Here is a 22,082-nt window from a genome sequence, read left to right on the forward strand (position 1 = left end):
AATGTACTGCTATTTACTGAAAACGGTTCGCGTGCGGTTCCTATTTCAACCGCGCGCGAACGCGAAGCGTCCGTAACGGACCCGTTCGCATTTTACCTGTGATCGGCAACTTCATCAACCTCGCCCCAAATCAATCCACGTGGCTTATCGAAGAGAAGGCTATATAAGGAAAAGAATTGGAAGGATCAATCAGTATCAAGGAAATCTCTCCTTCGATCTCCAACTGCTCCGGCCACCGATGTCTGCCTCCAACTCCAACGGAATCGCCAAGTCCTCCAAGGCCAAAACCACCAATGCCGGATCCTCTGGAACCCCAACTCAAGAAGCTCCAACTGACACCGTCATGGAGGATCTCTCGTCCGGACCACTGCTTCTACTTCCGAAAGGTATAACTCAGTTTACGGTTGATAGTTTCAATAAAGTTGTTTCCTCTACTCTTGTTCAACTTGCTCATCAGTCTGTCCCGATAGGTCAATAAAACCTATCTGGGGCAGCACATTGTCAGGATCTTGGGGATTCGGATTGAGATTACTGGAACTGATTTTCTAGATGAAACTTTTTCAGCATGTTATTCGCTTCGACGTCTTTGCTCATCCCTTTTGTCTATTAGGTACGGAAATGTCGAAAAACTTTTTTTTTCAATTTCTTGAACCTAAATCACGGTGTTTTTTAAAGGACGTAAAGTAAATGTTCTCTAACGCGACTACCGTAGTTAAGAGCACTGAATATCGACGCGCATGCTTTAAGCTGGACTGCCGAGTCGCTACGTAGGTGTGCCTGCATTCTAAAAATGAGCGAATTAAAAAACATCCCGGGAAAAACAACGTGTAAATCACAAATCCTGAAAAATTGAATTTCAAAGTTTAGCATTTTTGAAGCCGTTCTCATCTCAGAAGAACAGGCAAATATTTCCTTTTCAAAACTTCAATGGCTTTTAATGCAAATCGCGGAAAATTGAAAAACCTATCGCTCTAATTTTTGAAAAATTGAAAAACCTATCAACTGGTGGTTTAAAAACACACAATTTTTAGTATTTCTATTGACAAAGAAATTAAACTTCTTATGAACTTTTTTGATTTTAAACTACCGTAAAACCGTAATAGAAGGGCACCCTAACTTTGAATTTTGATCAAATTTATCTTGGTATCTGTTATAGGTATCAAAAAGTTGATAACTGATAAAATGTTGACGATGTTTTGATAAATATTTTGTTAGTTGACTACTTCTTGACATCTTTTACAGATAATGAGATATAAGGGCTCAAACTTGACAAGGCCCTTCTATTACAGGTTTTAGGTATTTGAGACAATAACTTTTATGCGAATCCTAAACCAACTACCGTATTCCCCATTCTTTTTTACCCCTTCCATTTTTTTGTCTCCAACGAAAAAATCCAGGATACATGACCAGAATGCATTAGTTTTTCGTGTCCAGCAGTGTCCATTTCTTTTTCCCATCCTTCATATCTTCTTTTATTTCAATTTCAGTCAACTCATCTCATCCGGAGAGATAGAAGAGGCTTCTCCTATCTTTTGGAGCATGAAACAATTAAGGCTTCTGCTCTCACTTTTCTCTCCTTTTCTCTCTTTTTTTTCTCTTCTAGAATCTCTTCTCAACACTATTTCTCTTCTTTTCCCTCTTCTTCTAAATCCTCTAACCACTGTGGCTCCCTAGAAGACGTGTGTGTGCTCCGAGAGCACTCAACAATATTGAAAAGTGGGCGGAGCCTCTGGGACGCCTTCTTCTCTAACGTCTCCTTCTCACTCTGCTCTGGCGCCGAAAAAAAAACCACGAAGGCTGGTCAGAAGCAGCTAAACGGGAAGAGCGACTACTTCTCTCTTTTTGATACTATTCTCAACACTTCTAAAAAGATGCCGTCCTCATCCATCGTTACACAATCGCTTCTCGCTGTTGCACTTTTGTCTGTAGCCATGGTCGAGGCTGCTCCATTGGTAAGTATTCATGAGTTTTATGGGGGCTGGGTCCCATACACTGGGGTCTCTTGGGGATTAAAGGGACTTCTTAAAAGTTATACTTTTTATGTAAAACTTGATTGGTGGGCTACCTTCTTGTCCGTTTCCGTTTGCTTAAGCTTGCTCGTCTAATGTCTTTAGAAATCAGAATTTGTTTTTTAGTTTTTTCTTCTTGCCAAAAATACATAAAAACAATTTTATTTTCCCACCGGAACAATAAGAATCGTCTCCAGTACCCGGTACACTGGGGAACATATTGAGAATCAGACTTTCTTATAAGAAAAATAAGAATTGAAAATAGTTTTCCCGAAGTTCTGTCCCTCGAGGAGTTGAACTTGTGGGCTTCCGCTCGAGGTGCAGCGCTGCTACCGACTGAGCCATACGGGCGAACTTAGAAAATGTGCTCAATTCCGTATATAAAAGTGGGCCTGATAGCTTAGGCTGCCGAACGATAGGATAGACAACTGCTACACTGATCACAATACAAAATAGTCATCTGACTCAAAAAATTTGTACTCTAACACAATTTTTTGTTGATTCCAGTTCAATAAGCTTCAGATCAAATGACGTTGAGTTGAGTCAAGAAAAAATGTATGTTTGATTCACTCCCCCTTGACACAATTTCCGGTTAGCTACGTCATTATGTATAATGTGATAAGATGATACGGATCAGGTTATTGTTATGTCATTTCTATAGAATATAACTCTTTTCAGGAAATGGGAAAAAGTCATTTCTATTGTCTGAGGGAGGTTTCTAGAAAGGTTTCAAAAGAGCACCTGCTTCCATTTTTCTCGACAACGCATTTCCGGTCAAATTGCAACACGACATCTTGTATACATTGCTTTGACATGTTAAAAACACAATGTGAAGGGTTTTTTTGTTGAGGAATTCAGATTCTAGGGATAATCCAAAGTGCTAGAAGATCCGATTGCCAGATGTGTCAAATGTCGGCATTCTAGGAATTTGATGACTATCCTTAATTCTATTCCTCTGAGCTCTTCTGGTCACATTTGAACTATAGAAAAAAACCGAAAAAAAAAGTTGCCACCTAGCGGACTCGAACCCGCGATGGGCAAAACCACTACGTGTTAGCCACTACACCACGAACGTCACAGCGAAAGTAGCGTGCGAAGTCGTATAAGATGAAAGCCTTTTTCGTCACTTTTTGACCCCTGAAAGGCCAACGGTTATTCTCTGGCTACCATAACCCTTGTCCGAATTCGAAACGAAGAAAAAAAAACGTTTTTGCATACTAATTCCCATCTCTCCTTCTCCCATCTTGTTTCTTTTAACACTCAAAATAAGAAAACTAAAATTTTGACATTTCCTATTTCATCGGGACTTCGATCCCTAACTAACAAATTAAGCACTTTATGGCTTCTCTTTGAAATCATAGAAATTTGATTTTACAAAATGTTTTTATGGAAAAAGAAGATTTTTGAGCTTTCGTTCTCTCAAGGGGTTCATGGAGCATGTTGAAAGCAAAGAAAAAACCGGAAAGTACATTTTGAAGAAAAAAGAAGAAGATGCGGTTCTTGGATTTGGGGAGTAGAAAAAAAAGAAGAAACTTTGAATTAGAAATTAGAGAAAAGAGAAAAAACGGGGCGTTTTCTAGCTTTTTCCCTAGAAAATATGCAGGAGAAAAAGAAAAATACTATTCGAAATTCATGAGTATTTTTGTGGAAACAAGGGGGATGTCTGGAAAAAGCTGGTGGTCATCATAAGGAAATTTTTTTATTGAAAAATATGTTAAAAGAAAATAAAAACTAAGAAATTATTTGAACCTAGAGACTCTGCTTTCAGATGCCCACAATTTTTATAAACCGAGGAACATCCCACAGGGACGCGCATAATTACGCGGTACTAAGGTTTGAACTCGCATAACTTTTTTTTTAAGAGTTGTATTGAGCTCAAATTTGGAGTGCGAAAAGCCAAATAATTCATCAGTTAACAGCCCAAGTTCCAAATTATTTGATCAACTTTTAACTGAGCTATCGCTTGTCAACGTTGCTTTTTTATCTTTGACAAATTTATCTTTGAACCATCACCACAATACCTAGACTTGAGGAATCGCTTTGAAAATTTCTGCAGCTTTGAATCAAATTATATTTTTACCGATTTTCATGCTTACAACAAACTTCTGTCTAAAGATATGCTTGTTTTTATCAGCCTGGGTAATTCTGCTAAACTCTGAACCCGTAAACATTTCCAATCCCCCAAAAACCACTAAATTCAATTCAGGTACATCCCTTTTCCCCATTTCTATACATTTTTTCTATTTCCTCCAGACGAAGATAATCCTGAACCTTGTTTTTCCATCCACCCTCTCTCTATCTTTTGTTTTCGGGTCTTGCCCCCTTCTGGTCATATATAAAAACCCATTCTTTCTTCTTCCATAATAAATAGATATCACTTGAATGACTTTATAAGGTTCTATTGGCTCGGCGGCTCGCTCGGCTCACTCTGCTGAAATTCAATTATTTTTCTAGAGAAAGGCCAATGAGCACAGCGACCAGATGGGACTCATGATCTTTGCAGGGTTCTTAATTGGTGTTTAATTTGATATTGAAAATGAAAAAAAATGGTCTGGGACGGAAAAAAGTAAACATAGACTACTGAGAATAATTATCTTTAATACCCAATTTTCATTACAGGAACCGGCCAAAAGTGCAGCGAAAAACACGAAAACATCGGCCGCCAAAACAAAAGGATACGGTAGGTTTTGAGGGAGAATTTTGGAATGATGGTTGTATGGGTTCAAGCACAAAATAACGGTTGATGAAATGAAATAGTTTTCTAATGAGTTTGAAACAGCAAAACTTTTATTCAAAAATTGGAAAATACGATTTTGTGAAATACCGTTCCTTCTATTTTGAGTCAGCTTATCTCAATTTATATAAGAGATAACAAAACTTTGTCAACTGATAAAATGTTTATCATAATATCAGCAACATTTTATCAGTTGACCACTTTTTTATATCTTTTACAGAAACTGAGATAAAGACTCAAAGTTAAGAGGTCGGCAGCCGGCAAGCGTCGACTTGTCAACTTTGAGGCTATTTATCTCGGCTCCTAAGCAAAATATCAAAAAGTGATCAACTGACTGACAAAATGTTTGCCATGATATCCCCAAAATTTTATCTTTTGATACATTTTTGACATCTTTCACAGGAGCCGAGATAATTGAGCTCAAAGTTAAGAGGTTCGGCAACCGACCGCGTAGATCGACCGGCAAGAACCGACTTGTCAACTTTGAGCCAATTTATTTTGGTTCCTGTAAAAGATATCAAAAAGTTGTCAATTAATAAAATACTTCTGATGTTATGATAAACATTTTATTAGTTGACCACTTTTTCATATGTTTGACAGAAACCGAGATGAATTGGCTCAAAGTTCAAAGTTAAGGGGCCCTTCAATTACAGGTTTTATGTGTTTGACTTTAGTGAAGCAATTAATTTTATTAGAAAAAAAACTTTTTGTTTTGAGCATTCACCAATCATTTTCAATATACTGTAATTTTAAAAAAGTGCTGAAACGAAAAAATTGTGAAACCAACTTTTAATTGAATCTCTTTTCAGTCCCCACCCCAAAAGCGCTTCGACGTGGCAAGCGAAACGTAATTCTGGAAGAGATTCCAGATGATTCTGAACCAGTTTTGGGAACTGAAGAAGACGTGCTCCGCGAGCAACTTGCTGGTTAGTTTTCTTTTGGTCTTTTGAGAAGCATGACGTGAGATTGGCTTAGGTATCGGATTACATAATTGAATATTTAGAGTGTTGAGGGTTTGGACTAAAGAAGGAATTTTGAATTTTAAACCAATTCGAATTACCGTAATCCATGAAAATTCAGATAGCATAAATCCTAATTTATTCCTATCTCTTATTAGCATATCCGTCATCATCTTTACTCTATCTTTGCAAGATTTCGTGCGATTCATAATCCTCCTAATCGAATCTAAAAATTGAATTAAGAGATTATCTTTTTAGGGTTTTCAACTACAAACTACAAAATTTAACATCATTTTTTCCAAAAGCTCAAGTTACTTTTCTAGTGCTCTTTTTGCTCTTTTCCTCTGGTTGCTTTTCCCACGAAAATTAGTCAATCTTTTTGGTTTTTTTTTCTGCTTCACTCGACTCTAATTTTCCATTCAAAAAGCCAAAAATCAGCTGTTTTGACAGAAGGATTGGAGACATATGTATTATTTTGTGTTGACTGAAAAAACAGCAAATTTGATGGAAAAGTGAGAGAGAGAGAGAGAGAGAGAGAGAGAGAGAGAGAGAGAAGGGTGTGTCTGGAAAATATTAAATTGGTTTAGAAGGTGTGCTTTAGAATTCCGAGAAATGATTAGATTGGATATATGGGAATTGAATTAGATTGGATATATGGGAATTGAATTAGATTGGATATATGGGACATTAGATTGGATATATGGGAAACACAGAATTGGGAATATTAAAAAAGATGAAGTTTTTAGTCGATTTGTCAAACGGGTCATACCATTAACAGTCTAATAGAATGCTCTAAACTTTGAGCTCATATATCTCCATTTCTGTAAAAGATATCAAAAAGTAGTCAACTAACAAAATCTTTTTGATATTACGATAAACATTTTGTCAGTTGACCACTTTTTGATATCTTTCACAGGGATTGAGATAATCGAGCTTGAAACACGGCACAGCTAAGCTGCCGACCGCCTGTTGAAAATTTTGAGAATTTTGAAAATTTTGAAAACCTCTTGAAAAGCTCTTGAAATTTTTGAGTTTATATATCTCCGTTTCTGTAAGAAATATCGAAAAGTGATTAACTAACAAAATATTTGTGAAATGTTGATAAGCATTTTGTCAGTTGAACACATTTTGATATCTTTCACAAGAACCGAGATAAATTGGCTCAAAATCGATTAGATTGATTGTTTACAAAGATGGAACCAATTAGACAATGTTCTGAACTTATATCGGTTCTAGATACATATTTCCAGACCTAGTTTTTTTTTCATAGAATACCATAAACATTTCTATTTTTTGAAAATGTTTAAACATTCTTAAAGCTTCTCTTTGAGAATGCACGCCGTATTCCCTCTAATAGAAGCCCACCGAAGGCTTCAACTTTGAAGTCAATTATCTCGGCTCCTATAAAAGGTATCAAAAATTTGCCCACTAATAAATTGTTTATCAAAGTAACACCAATGTTTTATCAGTTGACACATTTTTGATATCTTTCACAGAAAATGAGATAATTGAGCTCAAAGTTGACAGCTTTGGTGGGCTTCTATCAGAGGAAATACGGAATTTTGATTTGGCAGTCAGGCCAAACCATCTGTCAGTTGCTTTTCACAAATCATAGACTTCGTGCAATTTTCAAATTCAAACTTTTCCCGAATTTCTATTTTTGGTGATTTCTCTCTAAAAGTTCTAGAGTTCACTATAAATAATTTATCTGTAATCATGATCCACCTCCTCATCTCTTCTTTTCCATGTTTGTTTCTCCTCAAATAATCTATCATTTTTTGCTTTCATCTCATCAAGGACCCCTGATATTGCCCTCCGGATATTTGGGTTGACATTCATTTCCCAAACACAGATATTTTCTTTTTCTTGGAGAAATAGTATACAGTTTTGAGAGGGTGCAGAGAATGCCATAGGAGAGCACTCTACGAGGAGCCAAATGAGCATAAAAAAGGACGAAGATTAAAGTTCTTTTTTATGGGGTGGATGAAGGGACCAATAAATGAGCAGGGAAAAGGGGAGATTATTTTGGAGGGATTTCGAGGGGAATATTACAACATTTTTGCAACGGAAATAGACTCGATTTGATGGGAAGGGGAAGGATGGGCAATTCGAAACAGACATTATCTTGCGAAATTTTGAAATTAGGGAGCTTCTATTTTGTTTTTTAAAGGAGAGAAGATTTTTCGGAGTGTCTTTGGAGTTGAGGTGTACGATGTTCAGTGCTCACAGCTAGTTGATATCGTGCCACTTTCATCTACCCCCTCGTTTGGTTTCTTCTGTTTGCCCCACCGTAGCTCAGCCGGTAACAGCGCGGCACCTTGGGCAGAGCCCCACAAGTTCAATTCCTAGCGGTGCTTTTTTGAACGGAAATTCGAGGAAGTTATTTTTTCATGTCGTTGTTGACACCTAAACTCCTAAAAATTGAGAATTACTCATTTCTTTTCCTTATTAAAACGCCTTATTGTCATCATGATCCTTCGTATAGAATCTAATCCTTCTCCTTATTTTTCTTCATCATCCCTAACAAAAATTCTATTCACTAATTCCATGACATTCAAAATAATGAATGGTTTCCTATTCAATGATTCATCTTTTTTTCAGGTCTCAGCGATGACCAACTCGCCGTTCTTGCGGAAATCGTTCAAAACGAAATCGACCAGTACAACCCGGAAGCCATTGAAGCATATGAGATCGTCGAGCTTCCAGAATACTGTGAGTTAGAGAACGGAGAGAGCACAAAGGCAAAGTAAAGGTTACAGTAACCCAACCAATCGAATATATGCCACGCGATCGTCGCTCGGTTCCAGTCTTCGAGGCGTTCGATGAAAATGACCTACCGGAACAATATGATGATAACCAAGAGGTACGGTATCTCCATGTTTAAATTTCGAACTGCAAGTCAAGCCAGCGGAGCGCGATTGCGCGAAGCCAATTTTTCAAAATTTTCGTACAGACATAAACAACAAAAATCATAATGAAAACAATTGAAAACTTAAAAAAAATCAATTTTTGCAGCTAATCTTCGTCCCAGAAGAAGCTCTTCTAGAAGCCGCTGCTGAGGAACAAGACGAGCTGGAACTCCGTCAAAGGATAGCTGAAATTGCAACGATTCTCAACGAGAGAGCCTCCCGACGATTGAGATTTATCTAAATTTTCTTTTCTGCTTCTTCTATTTCCTTCTTTTCCCGGTAAACACCAAACAATTTGTCTCCACACATTTTCAACGGTTTCCCTCTCTCCGTTTTTTCTCCTTTCCCGGCTTTTCCCCCTTTGCTCTGATATATTTCAAGTTCTCCCCATCAACACCCCACACCAAGTCAAATACAAAAATCAGCACAATCTCGATCGCCTTTTATTGAGTCTCGAAAAGTTTATTTTGTAGAAGAAGAGAGTGAACACAAGCAACAACGCAAAATAAACTGTTTTCTACCGTTGATAATGGAAAAACGAGACAAATTTAAAAAGAATAAAAAACATGGGTATGGAGAGGAATTCATCAATAAATTAGTAAATAGGAGATCCTCATACTTCTGGATTGTACTCATTTGGTTGTGGGGATGCTCCTGAAATAATTTCCTCAATTACTTTCCAGAAGAATCTTCCAAACCATTTTGCTCCACCGGCACAGTGGTGTTATAAACATAATCTCCAATATCTTCCTCTTCTTGTGGTGGAGTACGTGGTTTTGCATACGGGTTGTACTCTTGATACTGAGCAGTTGAGGAGTCTTCTGAATATTATTCATTTGTGTACCTATCGCAATATAATCAATGATCTACCTGGCTGATAATCACTGGCTTCCTCTCTTTGCTGCGTATAGTATTGTTGACTTTCTGCTGCTGGTTGACTATAAATCACTTGGTAGTTCATTTTTTTTTGTTGATAATAGGGATCTTCCAAATGCGCCGTCTCCGCTTTCGCCTGCTCAACTGTGGGGTAGAAGACCTAAAGATAAAATTAGAAGACGTGGAAAATAGAAGAAAAGCCTGACCATGTGCTGAAGGCTTCCTTCTCCAACTCCAGGAATATTGAAAATCTGCAACATTCCTTCATCGCCAACGGATACCCCAGGGGGCATCGTGCTCAAAGGGGGCATACACTCATAGGGGTCACTAACTCATAGAGGGCATCCTGAAGTTGTCTCTTAGGGGGCATCCCACCATGTCTCATAGGGGGCATCGGACCAAATGCTCCCAGGCGGCATTGATAGTCTCATAGGGGTCATTGAGACCAATTTGAGTATATGATTCTGAACATGATGAATTTTTGTTTTTACATCTTTTTCGTAGTTTTTTGATGAAAACAAACACAATTGCAGACTATTGAAGGTGTTATTTCGGAGGGTCAACTGAGTAGAATTTCTGCCAAAAATTCGGGGTACAACTCATTTCATTCAGGGGTACAACGTTTGTGATTCGGGGGTACAGTTTTTTTTGAGGGAGTTTCTGAATTCCTGAATTTCAGAGCTTGAAAATCTCAGAATTCTTAGAATTTCAGAACTTTGAAATTTCAGTATTTCGGAATCTGAGAATTTCGGAACTTCAGAGTCTGAGAATTTCAGAATGTTAGAATTTCAGAACTTCGAAATCGCAGAACTTCAGAATCTCAATATTCTTGAATTTTTAAAAATTACGACAGAAAATTTTCACTTCTCATTGTCACATTGTTCTATTTGATTTTGTGTCATATTTTTCCGTAAAACAATCTTGACAAGTTTTACAAACTCAGGACTTTAATGCTTAATTTATGTTTTAAAACTCAGTCGATACTTTCCTCTACCAATTTTTCTCAATTGCTTTTCTTCTCAATCCTAGTTCATTTTCTTCTGTTTCTCAATATTCCTTCGGTTTTTCCCAATTTTCCCTTTTTTCTCAATTTTTTGTTTTTTCCCAATTTTCCTCAATTTTCGTGGTAATTGAATTTTTTCTTATTTTTTTCATAATTTTATAGATCATTGAATGAAGGAAACAATCACAATTTAGTGATTTACACACAAAAATTCAAAAATCCCAAAAATTTTTTTCATTCCCAATTTTTTATTCCCAATTTTATGTTCCCAATTTTATATTTTCAATTTGTCAATTCCAATTTTATTTTCCCAATTTTTCGCTTTGATATTTGAAGAAATGAAAAATTCAAGTGTAAGATACAGTAAGCAAAACCAGGAGGTTGAGTCTCCGACAAGGGGCTCATACCGACTGGTCTTTACTATTAAAAATCACCAAATTCTGTGTATGTGTGTCCGCTTGTTCCCGGTTCGCCAACGAATGGAATCGGGATCCCTTTCCCAGCGTTTAGAGGGATCAACTGGAGAGTTAGCGAAGGATACCTCTTAAAAATCGAGAAAAAAAAATCAATTTATTCAGCTAATTATCGTCCCAGAAGAAGCTCTTCTAGAAGCCGCTGCCGAGGAACAAGACGAGCTAAAACTCCGTCAAAGGATAGTTGAAATTTCAACGATTCTCAACGAGAGAGCCTCCCGACGATTGAGATTTATCTAAATTTTCTTTTCTGCTTCTTCTATTTCCTTCTTTTCCCGGTAAACACCAATTCAACACATTTTCAACGGTTTCCCTCTCTCCGTTTTTTCTCCTTTCCCGGCTTTCCCTTCGCTCTGATACTGTATTTCAAGTTTTTCTCATCAACACCCCACACCAAGTCAAAACCAAAAATCAGCAACAATCTCGATCGCCTTTTATTGAGTCTCGAAAAGATTTATTTTGTAGAAGAAGAGAGTGAACACAAGCAACAACGCAAAATAAAAATGTTTTCTACCGTTGATAATGTTTATTCACAAAGTTTGAGACACATTGATTATCAGGTTCTGGAAGATCTCGGAGATAGGCGCAACGCTCGATTTCGTCCGGGTTCCAACGAGTTGATGGACGTATTCGGAGACTGAAAATTTAAAATTTCGAAAGGAAAACTACCGTAAAAACTCTAAGAGAGTGTTATGCAGATCGTAAACTTCGAACTCATGTATCTCGGTTTCCATAAAAGTTAGCAAAAGTGTGTCAGCTGATAAAACATTTATCATTATATCAACAAAATGTTATTAGTTTACAGCTTTTTGGTATCTGTCACAGAAAAAGAGATATATGAGCTTAAAGTTGGCGGTCTGGGCGGTACTCTATTATGGTCTTGCAAAGAGGCTACAGTAATCTACAGTAATCTTAACGAAAATGGTCCCAAAAAAGCCGGAAAAAAACAAAAAAAAATCCTCAAAAATAGCTGAAAAAGCCAAAGACTGTGGCCGAAGGTCCCATAACGACGACTACAGTAACCTGAGAACATTTCTGTTCATTTCTGTTCCGGTTTTTCACTGCTTTTCTGTTGTTTTTCTAATTGAAAACACACGAAAATCTAGACAAGAAACGCAGAAAACAAAACTATTTCCAGGTTACTGTAGTTGTCGTTGTGAGACCCACAGCTCCGACTTTTGTGATTGAATAAAATTGACATACCAATTAGTGATAAGTTCCGCTAAAGACTCCGGATAACCATCAATCGGATCCACTGTGATCTCTTCATAAGATGAAAATCCATTCAAGTATTCTTCATGGATCGGTCCCATCGCCAGCTCCCACAGCGTTAATCCAAAACCCCAAATGTCGACTTTTTCACTGAAAATTAAAAAAAATACTTCTAAAATGGTATTTTCTAACCTATAATCCTGACCCATTAGTTGCTCAGGTGCCTGATACCATTGGGTTCCGGCCGCTGAAGAAGCGATTCGATACGTGTTGTCGATCCTCTAAAAATTCAATGAATTTGGGAATCTCAAATTTCGGAAAGCTCACTTTGGCCGCACCAAAATCACAAATCTTCACATCTCCTTGTGAATTGACTAGGATATTTTCAGGCTTGATATCCCTGTGGATGTACCCGGGTCCACTGTTCCACACATGACGTATCGCTCGTATCAGTGATAACGTAACACTTTGATGAACAGGGAATGGAAGAGCACCGAATTGACGGAAATCTCCACGGTTCATGTACTCAAGCACCAGCTCTTTTTTCGTTGAGCTCACTTCACATCCATAATAGCCGACAACGTATGCTGATTTAGAGCACTGAAAATTTATTTGATTTTGAATAGAATTAGGTTCAAATTTTCAAATTTTTTAAATACGAATTTTCAAATCAATTCAATTACCTCTTCATAGGCAACAATCTCCTTCTCATACTCCTTTTTGTCATTGTTTTGTGATAGAATCGTCTTGATCACATACCATTTATCTGATTTCTCATGTCGAGCCCTTAACTTACAGGTTTTCCCCGTTCTTTTGACCTAATTTTTTACATTATAACTGAGCCATGAACCCCATTTCCCACATATTTTCCACGTTGAAGTTCAGAAGGAAAAATTCGATGATGATTTTCAGAGTTCGCGGATGACGGTTTTCTAGATTGAACCCTCTCCAGAATAAGAATAATTTCTTCGTCTTCTGTTGTGTTTTCAAGCCTTTTAATGAATTTTTCAAAATCATCCGCTCCCCGAACTTTCAAAATAGCACCATCTACATCGTTATATTTTATTTTGAAGTTTTCAGAAACTTCAGGTATCTTCAATTCTAGCTCAGCCATAAAAATGTCTCGATGTTGCCAAATGTGCCCAGGGAACTGGAATTTTAATGTTCTAATAATATAAAGTAGATCTTCAAAAAAACCTGCACACTTATGGGTTCTGCTAGCTCGTCAGCTTCCAGTTGATAGTAAACTAGAAAAGTACGATATTCAAGCATAATTTCAGCTGTGTGAAAGTAGTGAGACCAGCCGGAGAAATAGGGTCTACAACAAAAAAAAGCGTGGTGATGCCTTTTGTCTTATCTATTTGCTCTTTCTGCAGACTCTTATCTTTTGTACGAAGGATGATGCACTTGTCATTTTGAATGGAGGAGTGGGATTTGGGGTTCGTCTTGATTGTTTTCAGGTCATGTTTGATTTATATATTTATTAACACCAAATTTTTTATTTCGACGACGAATAATTTTATTTTGTTTAAATTTTCAAATTTTTCTTGAAGTGGGGAGGAGCAGCACAAAATAAATTAGATTTTCGATCGATCGGATATGATCATTGATCTAAATTGAATAAAAATTATATAAGGGTACATCAAATGGAGAGAGATCCATTAAAAAAGAGTAAAAGAACAAGAAGAAGAAAAACAAGATAGATAGAAACAGGAGAGGAGATAAAAAAAAGACGACGGTCACATTTTTTGGGTCAATTTTTTTTGGAAAATTTTGGTTTTGTTTTGATTTTCGTCGCAGTTTTGTTCATTTAGGGAATTCGATTTTGGGTTTTTTCTGGTTCAATGTTTGGATGAATTTTTGGAATTTTAGTATGGCCGGAATCTGAAATTTTTCGTTATTTGGTTTTTAGTTTGATTTTTGATTTTGAATTTTTCAAATTTTAGCTTATTTCTAAAAAGAAATAGCCGAACATCTTACCCTGCCGGATGTCCACCTCGTCCTCTTCCCATTCCACGTCCTCGTCCTTCAAATCCTCCACGACCTCCACGGAAACCCCCTCTGAATCCACCACGACCTCCGCGTCCACCTCTTCCAGATCCCTCTTCTCCTTCCTTCTTCTCGTCATCCTCAGTCTTGCCCTCTTCGCCTTCCCCTGACCCGTTTACTTTCAAGTGAGCTGGAGTGGTATCTTCGTGGATCTAGAAACAATCGTTAGCGTTACCCTATAACTTTATCTTACCGGCTGCAGAATCCGCGACAATTCTTCTATAACAGCAGCAACACGAGCATAGGCGATATAAGCTGGTGCAACAGTCTCCACTTTAACGTGAAGTGGTCCACTGAAATGGGCGTGTTGTGGGTCTCCGGACGCCAAGAGCTCAGCTTCCTTCTCACGATCCTTTGTTGAGCCACGACCGAGAATGTAGATGTGACATTTGTGAGTCTTGCATAATGTTTGAAGAGTCGCTCCTTTTGGTCCGAGAACTTTTCCGATGAAGTTGAACTGAACAAAACAATTAATGATGCATAGGAGGAAATATAGAAAACTTACATTTGGGTGACGATAGATTGGAATGAGAATCTTCTTGCATACTTTCACTGGTTTGGCAATGTCAACCTCAAGCCATTCTGGATCAATGTTGTTCTCCAGTTTTTCCATTTCTCCTTTCAGCAGACGTTTCGCGTTCCGGAACTGATCACCTGATACTTCTAGTGAGCCCACTTCGCGGTGTATTTCACCCAAAACCGCCTGGATCTCGGCATCCAGTGGTGATGAGATCTCTTGTGGTGGGTAACCTCCGCCTCCTGGGTACATTCCGTAACCACCTTGAGCTCCATACGGATTGTACGGATCGTAGCCTGCACCATAAGCAGCGGCGTGAGCTGCATAGGGATCTTGTGGATATCCTCCATGACCACCACCACGTCCTCCACGTGGTGGATATGTGCCGCGACCTCCTTGATATGGATCCATTGTTCTTTTGAGATCGTTGAGAATAAGTTGAACTCTGAAAAACGGTATTTATGAATTAATTGAAAAAGATTAGTGAAACCAAAGTCGAAAGTTATAAGAAACGCATCAGAATAAGATAAAATATTTGTAGAAGGCATCACTATTGGATGAAAAACTGTATAAAATTTGGATGAGCGAAAACTAGGTCCCTGTAATTGATTTATACATAAAACAAACAAGAAATCTTGCATAGGAACGTTCAGAAATCTATCTTATCGATTTCTGTTTTACTATGAGCAATTAAAATCAATGGGAACATAGAAACGCCGTGAATTCTGGAGGAAATGGGTCGGAAGACGTCGGCGTTCGATTCGAATTTTGCAAAAGTCCGCGGGTGCGCACTTACTGAGTGTGCAAAACTGCGTCGTGGTTACTACGGAGTTGTCGTAAGATCTAGTGTTTTCAGTAGAAAAATAATCGAAATTGGCTGAAAATGGCAACTTTCGCATCACGGGATTTGCTGAAAAGTAAAGAAGACGATGAAGATAATGACGAAAAACAAGAAGACACTCCGGGTCCGTCTGAAAAACCTGAACAGGATGTGTTGGGAATCGTGAGAACTGGACCGAAAAGTCTTTCAACTGGAGAGACATCTTCATTGTTCAAACTGAAAAATGAACTACTTAAAAGGAAAGACCGAATTGAAGCTCAACACCTTATTAAGAGCAGTGGAACTCATGTCTCTGGAAAATCTGTTTGTTTGATTCTCGAGTATTCATTGAATATATAATTTTTGCTCTTTTTTAGAATCTCCTGAGCACAAAAAAAGAAGAACGGGAACGTCAAGCAAAGGAAGATGAAGCTAGAAGTCGGCAGATCGCCAAGAACGAGCGAGCTATGCGTCGAGAAGAAGAGGTTGAACGAATTCGGGCGGCTGAGCAGAAGCTAAAAGATAAATCCGAGTTGTATGATAGAATGCAAGAAGGAGCAGTCAATTTATCGAATTCAGAAGATTCTTCGTTTGATTTCTTAGTGGATTTTGGTACGAAGCGAAGAAAAATCGACGAGGACAGAGCGATCGAAAGAGATAGATTCAGAGAGCAAGAGACTGCCGCTCCAGTTGGATTCGGATGGGGTCCAGTTCCAGAACACTATCATCACAGCGAAGGTAATTTTTTGCGTATTTCATACTTGAAAACGGGCCACAACGGACCCTGCCATAGTTTCCTTCAGGTCCTATATTTTGAAGACCAAATCGACCGCGTAGCTCGGGCGGTTTTAGCTTTGTAACATTGTTCCTAGTTAAAATACAGATTTCCAAATAGTATCATTGTGTAGAACTCGTCTGGTTCTAATTTAGGTGGGCCAAAAATATAGGCTCAAGAGAAACTATAGCACGGCTCGTTTTCAATTATTGATGAACGAATTTTCAAAACTTTTCAATTTTCAGAACAACGTGTCTACGGAACATCTCATATGCGCCTGTCGATGAACGCTAATAAACGACGGGACGACATCGAAAAACTGTTGGACATGTCGAAACAAACTGATGCAGAGCTAGCGAAACGTAAAGAAGCGAGAAAGAAGAAAGATAAGGAGCGAAGAGATAAACTGAACAAAATGAGAGTGAGAAATGGATTAGAGCCTTGTAAGTTGAACTTTTGGTTTTTGAGAAATTCCTTTTCTGTTTCAGTGCCCTCTCCGCCCCCAACACCTCCTCCACCAGAGATCGATTTGGATTCGATTCCACTGCCTGGCCAGAAGGAAACTCCAGAAGAGCGTCATGCTCGTTTGATGAAGTCCGATCGTGAATGGGACAGAGGAAAAGGGCTTTACACGACATGGATCGAGAAGGAACGAGACGAACGCGAAGATGAATTCCGACCACCGGATTCATACTTCCAGTGAGGCAACAATTGCTTGTAAATATCGATTGTTTATAATAAAATTGCTTCAATTGTACATAAGTAGCTGAATATGAACTAATAGATTCAGATCTGAAAAATTCGAAAAGAATCGTGAGGATCAGATACGAGAGAGGAAGAGATACGGAATGATGGATGGCTTGAAACTACTACCGAGGCGCTACAAAGGGAAAATTACAGGAACAAAAAGTGGGACAGGAGATTAGATTTCGGGAGATTCGAACTTCGAATTTCAAGGGAGATGATTATAATATAATAGGGGAAAATGGTAAATAGAACAACAATGGAATAAAAAACCAAGCAAAACAGAGTGTACAGCTCAAAAATACAATTTTTAGAGCGGTTTAGAAGAAATCGAAGGAATCTGGCTCGTTGATTCCTGCGAAAGGATCCTCCTCATATGACGGGGTTTCAGGAGAAGCTGGCTCCTCGAATTGGATAGTTTCCAATGGTTCGGCACGTGACATGAAAGCATCGGAGAGAGAAGGTCCCTGAAATCAGAACTGTGTTGGAAATGTATTGGTTTTCGGTACGGAATTCCGACCGATTTATTTTTTCGGAATTTGAGGTTATCGGACTACGGTATGATTTTTGTCCGACGCCGATGAACCTTGTGGCCGACAATTTATTTAAAGGAGGCCAGACATGAAAATTTTCAAAATTCTATTTTTTTATATATGCCACAGTACAGTCAGAAAATAACAATGGACACAAAACCATAACTCCTTGTTACTGTACAAGCGAAAACGCGACCGTTCTTCCAACCGGCGCCCACTCCTCGTTTCATAATCGTTTTAGAGGTAGAAGCCGACAAGCGCTGTGTAGTGTGAAGGTGAGCGTGCTTGTCTATCAGTCGTGCATCGCGGTTCGACTTCTGTATGTGCGTTTTCGTTTTTTTTTCTTTTTTCATGCGGCGACATCCTAGAATGGACGAATAACGAGAAAAAGTCGGGAATAAGTGCCAAACAGTAAAGAAATCTAGTGTATGCTAAAAAAAATAAATGCTCGTCAAGTAGCGTGCGTTGGTCGCAATCGCACGATTTTCCGTCAGAATACATGATCTCGCCCTGAGAAAACCCCGTAGACTTTCGTGTCTGGCCTCCTTTAAAGGCGCATAGCCGGTCCTGAAGAGGAAACGGCTACGGTTTTTACAAATAAATCCGTGCGCCTTTAATACAGTACTTCGAAATTATTATTTGGCCCGTTTTAGGCAATTTTTTTTTGCTAAAAACTAGCTCAAATTTGATGAAATTAAAAGATTTTCATAGATTCTGAACAATAATTCTAGGAATTTTTCAATAAAAAATTTCGGAAAAAATGGCTGGAAAAATAAAAGGACGCACTCTAATTGAAGGGTTCTCCGGAGGCACTTTGGAACAACCGGTCCTTCTAATACAGGTTTTCCGGTACTTTTTTGCCGTTTTGCGCACATTTTTTCGAGATTTTGCAACGAAAAAATGAGATTTTCAATCGAAAATCCTTGAAAATCCGTATTTTTAACATTGAAAAATCTTACAGCAGCGTCGTTTGCCATTTCAAACGCATCGAATTCCTTCAAAGCACTTTCAGGGTCATATTGGTTGCAAACTGTGTTTACTTGAGCAATTTGTTGTTGTGGTGCTTGTTGCATAGAATTGTCCAGAACAGGAACTGCTGGTCGCTTGCGATAAGCTCTCGGCTTTTTCGGCGCTGGCTTTGGCTTCAGAACATCCGCTCTGATTTTGTAGATTTTTCGTGCAGAGCCTGGAACTGGCTGAGGGACTGTAATTGGTACTGGTTGCTGCTGAACATTATGAACCATCGGTGGCATATGTGGTGAGAGTGGTTGCGATTGAATCATCGGGGATACGTGGGGTGGAAGAAATGAAGATGGTGCTAGTGGAACCAGTGGAGGTGGTGTTGCTTGCTGTTTCTCAGTCATCTCAAATGTGAAAAATTGTAATTTAAAGTTGAATTAATAAACCCTTACCGTTTGTTTCTGAACATCCTCTATTTGTGTCTGGGACAATGGACTATGGTAGCGACTCTCCGGAATTTTAAAGTCAGGATCTGTGAAGATGCGGACGAGAAGCGATTCCTGTTTTGGGACCTGCGGAGAAATTGGAGGAACATCACTCTGCGGTCTTGACGGCTGACCAGTTAGCAAGCTTCGAAGTTGGGGTCTATCGACTTTAGGATTCACCGAAGGTGGTCCTTTTGGTGGTCCAGCCAGTGGACTCATGGGATATTGAGTCTGGGCAAGCATTGGAATCGGAGACTGCGGTGGAGCTTGCATCTGTTGATACCCATTTGTTGCAAAGTTCTGAAGAGGTGGTCCAGGGCTCATTGGATAGTTCTGTGTAGGCTGGAAAAGCATTTGTTGCGTGATTGGCATGAAGAGAGGCGATTGAACATTCGGGGATTGTGCTGGAACATTCTGTTTACACCCATTCGTAGAAAAACCTTGAACAGCTTGTGGAGAAGCAGCTGGCATCGCTAGAGGGGAGATTTCCCTTGGTACCTTCGGCGCTCTAGGCTTTGACGATTTTTTTGGCGCTTTTTTTGGCATCACTGATAGTTGCTCTGGCTGGGGTGGAAGTGGCGGCTGCGAGGCAATTTGAATGACATCCGGATAATCATGAGATGCTTCTGATCTAGCTCCAGATCCACGTTTCTTGGCTTCTTCCATTCTTTGAATAGCTAGAAGACGGTTTCGAGTTCCCTCTTTTAGAAGATCCTCTGGTATCTGCATTGGCAATTCTTTTTGCATGTCAATGTAGAAGGTTTCCAAGTTTATAAATGGGTGATGGAAGGATGTGGATTCTGAAAAAGGGAATCCGAGTTAGGAAGAGATCTTATGGACGGATTATGGTCAGGTTCTGGTCGAAAATTTCCCAAAAACGGCTCTATGGCGGACCTTGGCCAGATTTTGGTCGGAAGTTGAAAATTGAAACTTTACTAGGTCAGAACCTTGGGCACTTAATGCAGAGAGTAATTCGAGAGTACAAAAGGGTACAGAGTGGTACAAAATCTGGATTTTTCAGGTGTTCTGTACCCCAAAATTTTTTCACACTCCGAATTATTTGCCAGAACTTTTCCATAAATTTTCCGGAGTCTGGTCAGCTTTAGTAGTGGCCTTGTCCGGAATGTGACCAATTTTCGCCCAAAGGTTGCCAGAAAACAAAAACTAACTTTTGACTTCTGGAGTCGGCTGAATTATTGGAGCGTTTGGTGATGTCTGATTTGACTGATAAACTTCAATGACATCCGGTGATGAAGCAGATGTCGATGAATCTGTGGCTTCATAAGATGCTTCTGAATTTCGAAGATTCCGGTATTTCCAATGATCTTCATTCCCTTGATGTGACATAACATCAGCCATTGCTTTCTTGTTAGCCTAAAAATTAACAGATACTGTACATGAAAACTGCGATGACAACAACAAAAAAAAGAAGAGAAGAGCAATTACTCACTTTTCGAGAACGAGGTTTTGGAGGTCCTCGAAGGGCGTCTCCTACCGATAGGAATGAGAATCCATTGATTGGAACCATTGTTTATTGTTTATTACCTGAAGACAAACTAGATGAGGGAAGACCAGGTGGACCTCTATAAGAAGGCAAACATTTGAATAAGGAGAACCGCTTACCATTTTCCCGGGGGAATATTAACAGGGCCCGTCGCATGCAAAGGTGCTCTACCGTTACGTGTTCGCGACACCCAGCTATGGACCGTTACGGTTTGAATTCATGCGGGTGAGTGTTTGCGGACGAGATGGAAGAGCTAACGGTTCTTAAAATGCAGAAATCGATTGTAGGGGAGATGGAAGGGAAATATAAAGGTGTGGAGAAGGAAATGGGGAAAGGCCTTTCGAAAGGAAATGAAATTGGTATCAGGAAATTGGATGGATATCGGTGCCAATAGTGTTTATATGTTGTGGCTGGCTTTGGGGTCGTTCGTTGTCAAGAAAACGAGTTTTTTTTTGAAAAATAATCTGATTCATTAGATTCCAAAATGAAAATTACAGTTTGTAACTAAAAATAACTATTCCTGAAGAGATATGTTAACTTTTAGAAGCGATTTTGTCTGAAAATCGCCAAAAGCCAAAGCTTCAAAAAACAAATTGAAAGTTTTGTGCAAAAATCGAGATTTGCCCATTTGAATTTGTTTTTTATTCACAGGTGAAGCGATAAATAACTATATTATGCGAATGCGCCAAAGATGAAAAAAATATATGTATCAAAATATATGTCCGAAATAGTCAGCAATGGAAGTTCTCTGTTGATTTATCAAAAGTTCCTTTCTCACTATAAAATGCCAATAACAATATCATTTATTCAATTCTTTACGAAAATTTTTAAATCAACTTCAGATAATTTCAATCCGAGAGAAAAAAGTTAATCTTTAACCGACTTGGGATTGTGACAGTTCCAGCTGGAGTGACGGCAGCGAAAGCAGCTTGAACATCAGTGGCATCAGCTGGGGCGTTGGCGAATTGGATGACGAGCTTATGGGGTGATACGGTACTCATTGTTGTTTGACTACTTGATCTTGAAGATCAACTTCTCGGCTCTCCAATTAACCAATTTGTGGGTCGAGGTTCCTCCGGCGGCTGGAACGGTGCATGCTGGTGGATCGTCGATCAAATATTTTTGGCTTCGATTGGAACTTCCTATAGAAGACTCCAACACAGTACGACACTTTTGAAACCTTAACTATCCGTAAGCTGATACGTAAGATGAAAACACTTGAGTTGAGAGTCAATTTTCAAATACTGAGTACATTCACAAGCTCAGGGATTAAATAGATCAGTTGTTTTATCTTTTCTCACTTATTTTATCAAAGAAAACCCAAAAAAAAAAAATAAACAGCTGAAAAGTATTATTTGTTTCAGAGAAACTTGAAAATGAAAATCGCGAACGGATGAATGGCGGCTGAGTGGCGGATGAAGACCGAGCGATGGAGCAGCAGTGGCGTAACCAAGTGTTTAGTAACAGTTTTATTCTGATACAAAAATTGGAGCTGTGGAAGGGAAAATCGTAATCTAAAA

The 22,082-nt window shown here is 38.8% G+C and overlaps 6 protein-coding genes across 6 annotated transcripts; 3 read left to right on the top strand and 3 right to left on the bottom strand.

The window, feature by feature from the left end:
• Window positions 1–238: 238 nt before the first annotated feature.
• Window positions 239–650, top strand: CBG12762 (the record flags this gene model as incomplete). The annotated part of the gene is made up of 2 exons (XM_002640198.1): window positions 239–386; window positions 565–650. The coding sequence occupies 2 exons, from the start codon at window positions 239–241 to the stop codon at window positions 648–650; spliced, it is 234 nt and encodes a 77-aa protein (XP_002640244.1).
• Window positions 651–1,871: 1,221 nt separating this feature from the next.
• CBG12763 lies at window positions 1,872–8,852 on the top strand (the record flags this gene model as incomplete). Its single annotated transcript, XM_002640199.1, has 6 exons — window positions 1,872–1,952; window positions 4,629–4,689; window positions 5,553–5,669; window positions 8,304–8,414; window positions 8,462–8,565; window positions 8,718–8,852. 6 exons carry the CDS (start codon window positions 1,872–1,874, stop codon window positions 8,850–8,852), a joined length of 609 nt encoding a protein of 202 aa, XP_002640245.1.
• Window positions 8,853–9,224: 372 nt separating this feature from the next.
• On the bottom strand, window positions 9,225–9,780 carry CBG12764 (the record flags this gene model as incomplete). The annotated part of the gene is made up of 4 exons (XM_002640200.1): window positions 9,225–9,265; window positions 9,310–9,432; window positions 9,482–9,647; window positions 9,694–9,780. 4 exons carry the CDS (start codon window positions 9,778–9,780, stop codon window positions 9,225–9,227), a joined length of 417 nt encoding a protein of 138 aa, XP_002640246.1.
• A 1,693-nt stretch (window positions 9,781–11,473) lies between these two features.
• On the bottom strand, window positions 11,474–15,152 carry CBG12765 (the record flags this gene model as incomplete). The annotated part of the gene is made up of 9 exons (XM_045241108.1): window positions 11,474–11,600; window positions 12,167–12,456; window positions 12,503–12,775; window positions 12,859–12,961; window positions 13,006–13,325; window positions 13,373–13,493; window positions 14,156–14,376; window positions 14,418–14,681; window positions 14,730–15,152. The coding sequence occupies 9 exons, from the start codon at window positions 15,150–15,152 to the stop codon at window positions 11,474–11,476; spliced, it is 2,142 nt and encodes a 713-aa protein (XP_045094963.1).
• A 472-nt stretch (window positions 15,153–15,624) lies between these two features.
• Window positions 15,625–17,039, top strand: CBG12766 (the record flags this gene model as incomplete). The annotated part of the gene is made up of 4 exons (XM_002640202.2): window positions 15,625–15,885; window positions 15,939–16,299; window positions 16,582–16,779; window positions 16,825–17,039. 4 exons carry the CDS (start codon window positions 15,625–15,627, stop codon window positions 17,037–17,039), a joined length of 1,035 nt encoding a protein of 344 aa, XP_002640248.2.
• Window positions 17,040–17,400: 361 nt separating this feature from the next.
• CBG25371 lies at window positions 17,401–20,586 on the bottom strand (the record flags this gene model as incomplete). Its single annotated transcript, XM_045241119.1, has 5 exons — window positions 17,401–17,547; window positions 18,573–18,977; window positions 19,026–19,858; window positions 20,228–20,432; window positions 20,509–20,586. 5 exons carry the CDS (start codon window positions 20,584–20,586, stop codon window positions 17,401–17,403), a joined length of 1,668 nt encoding a protein of 555 aa, XP_045099326.1.
• Between the last annotated feature and the right edge of the window lie 1,496 nt (window positions 20,587–22,082).

The sequence above is a fragment of the Caenorhabditis briggsae genome, assembly GCF_000004555.2.
Source record: "Caenorhabditis briggsae complete genome, chrI, whole genome shotgun sequence".
Lineage (NCBI taxonomy): Eukaryota > Metazoa > Nematoda > Chromadorea > Rhabditida > Rhabditidae > Caenorhabditis > Caenorhabditis briggsae.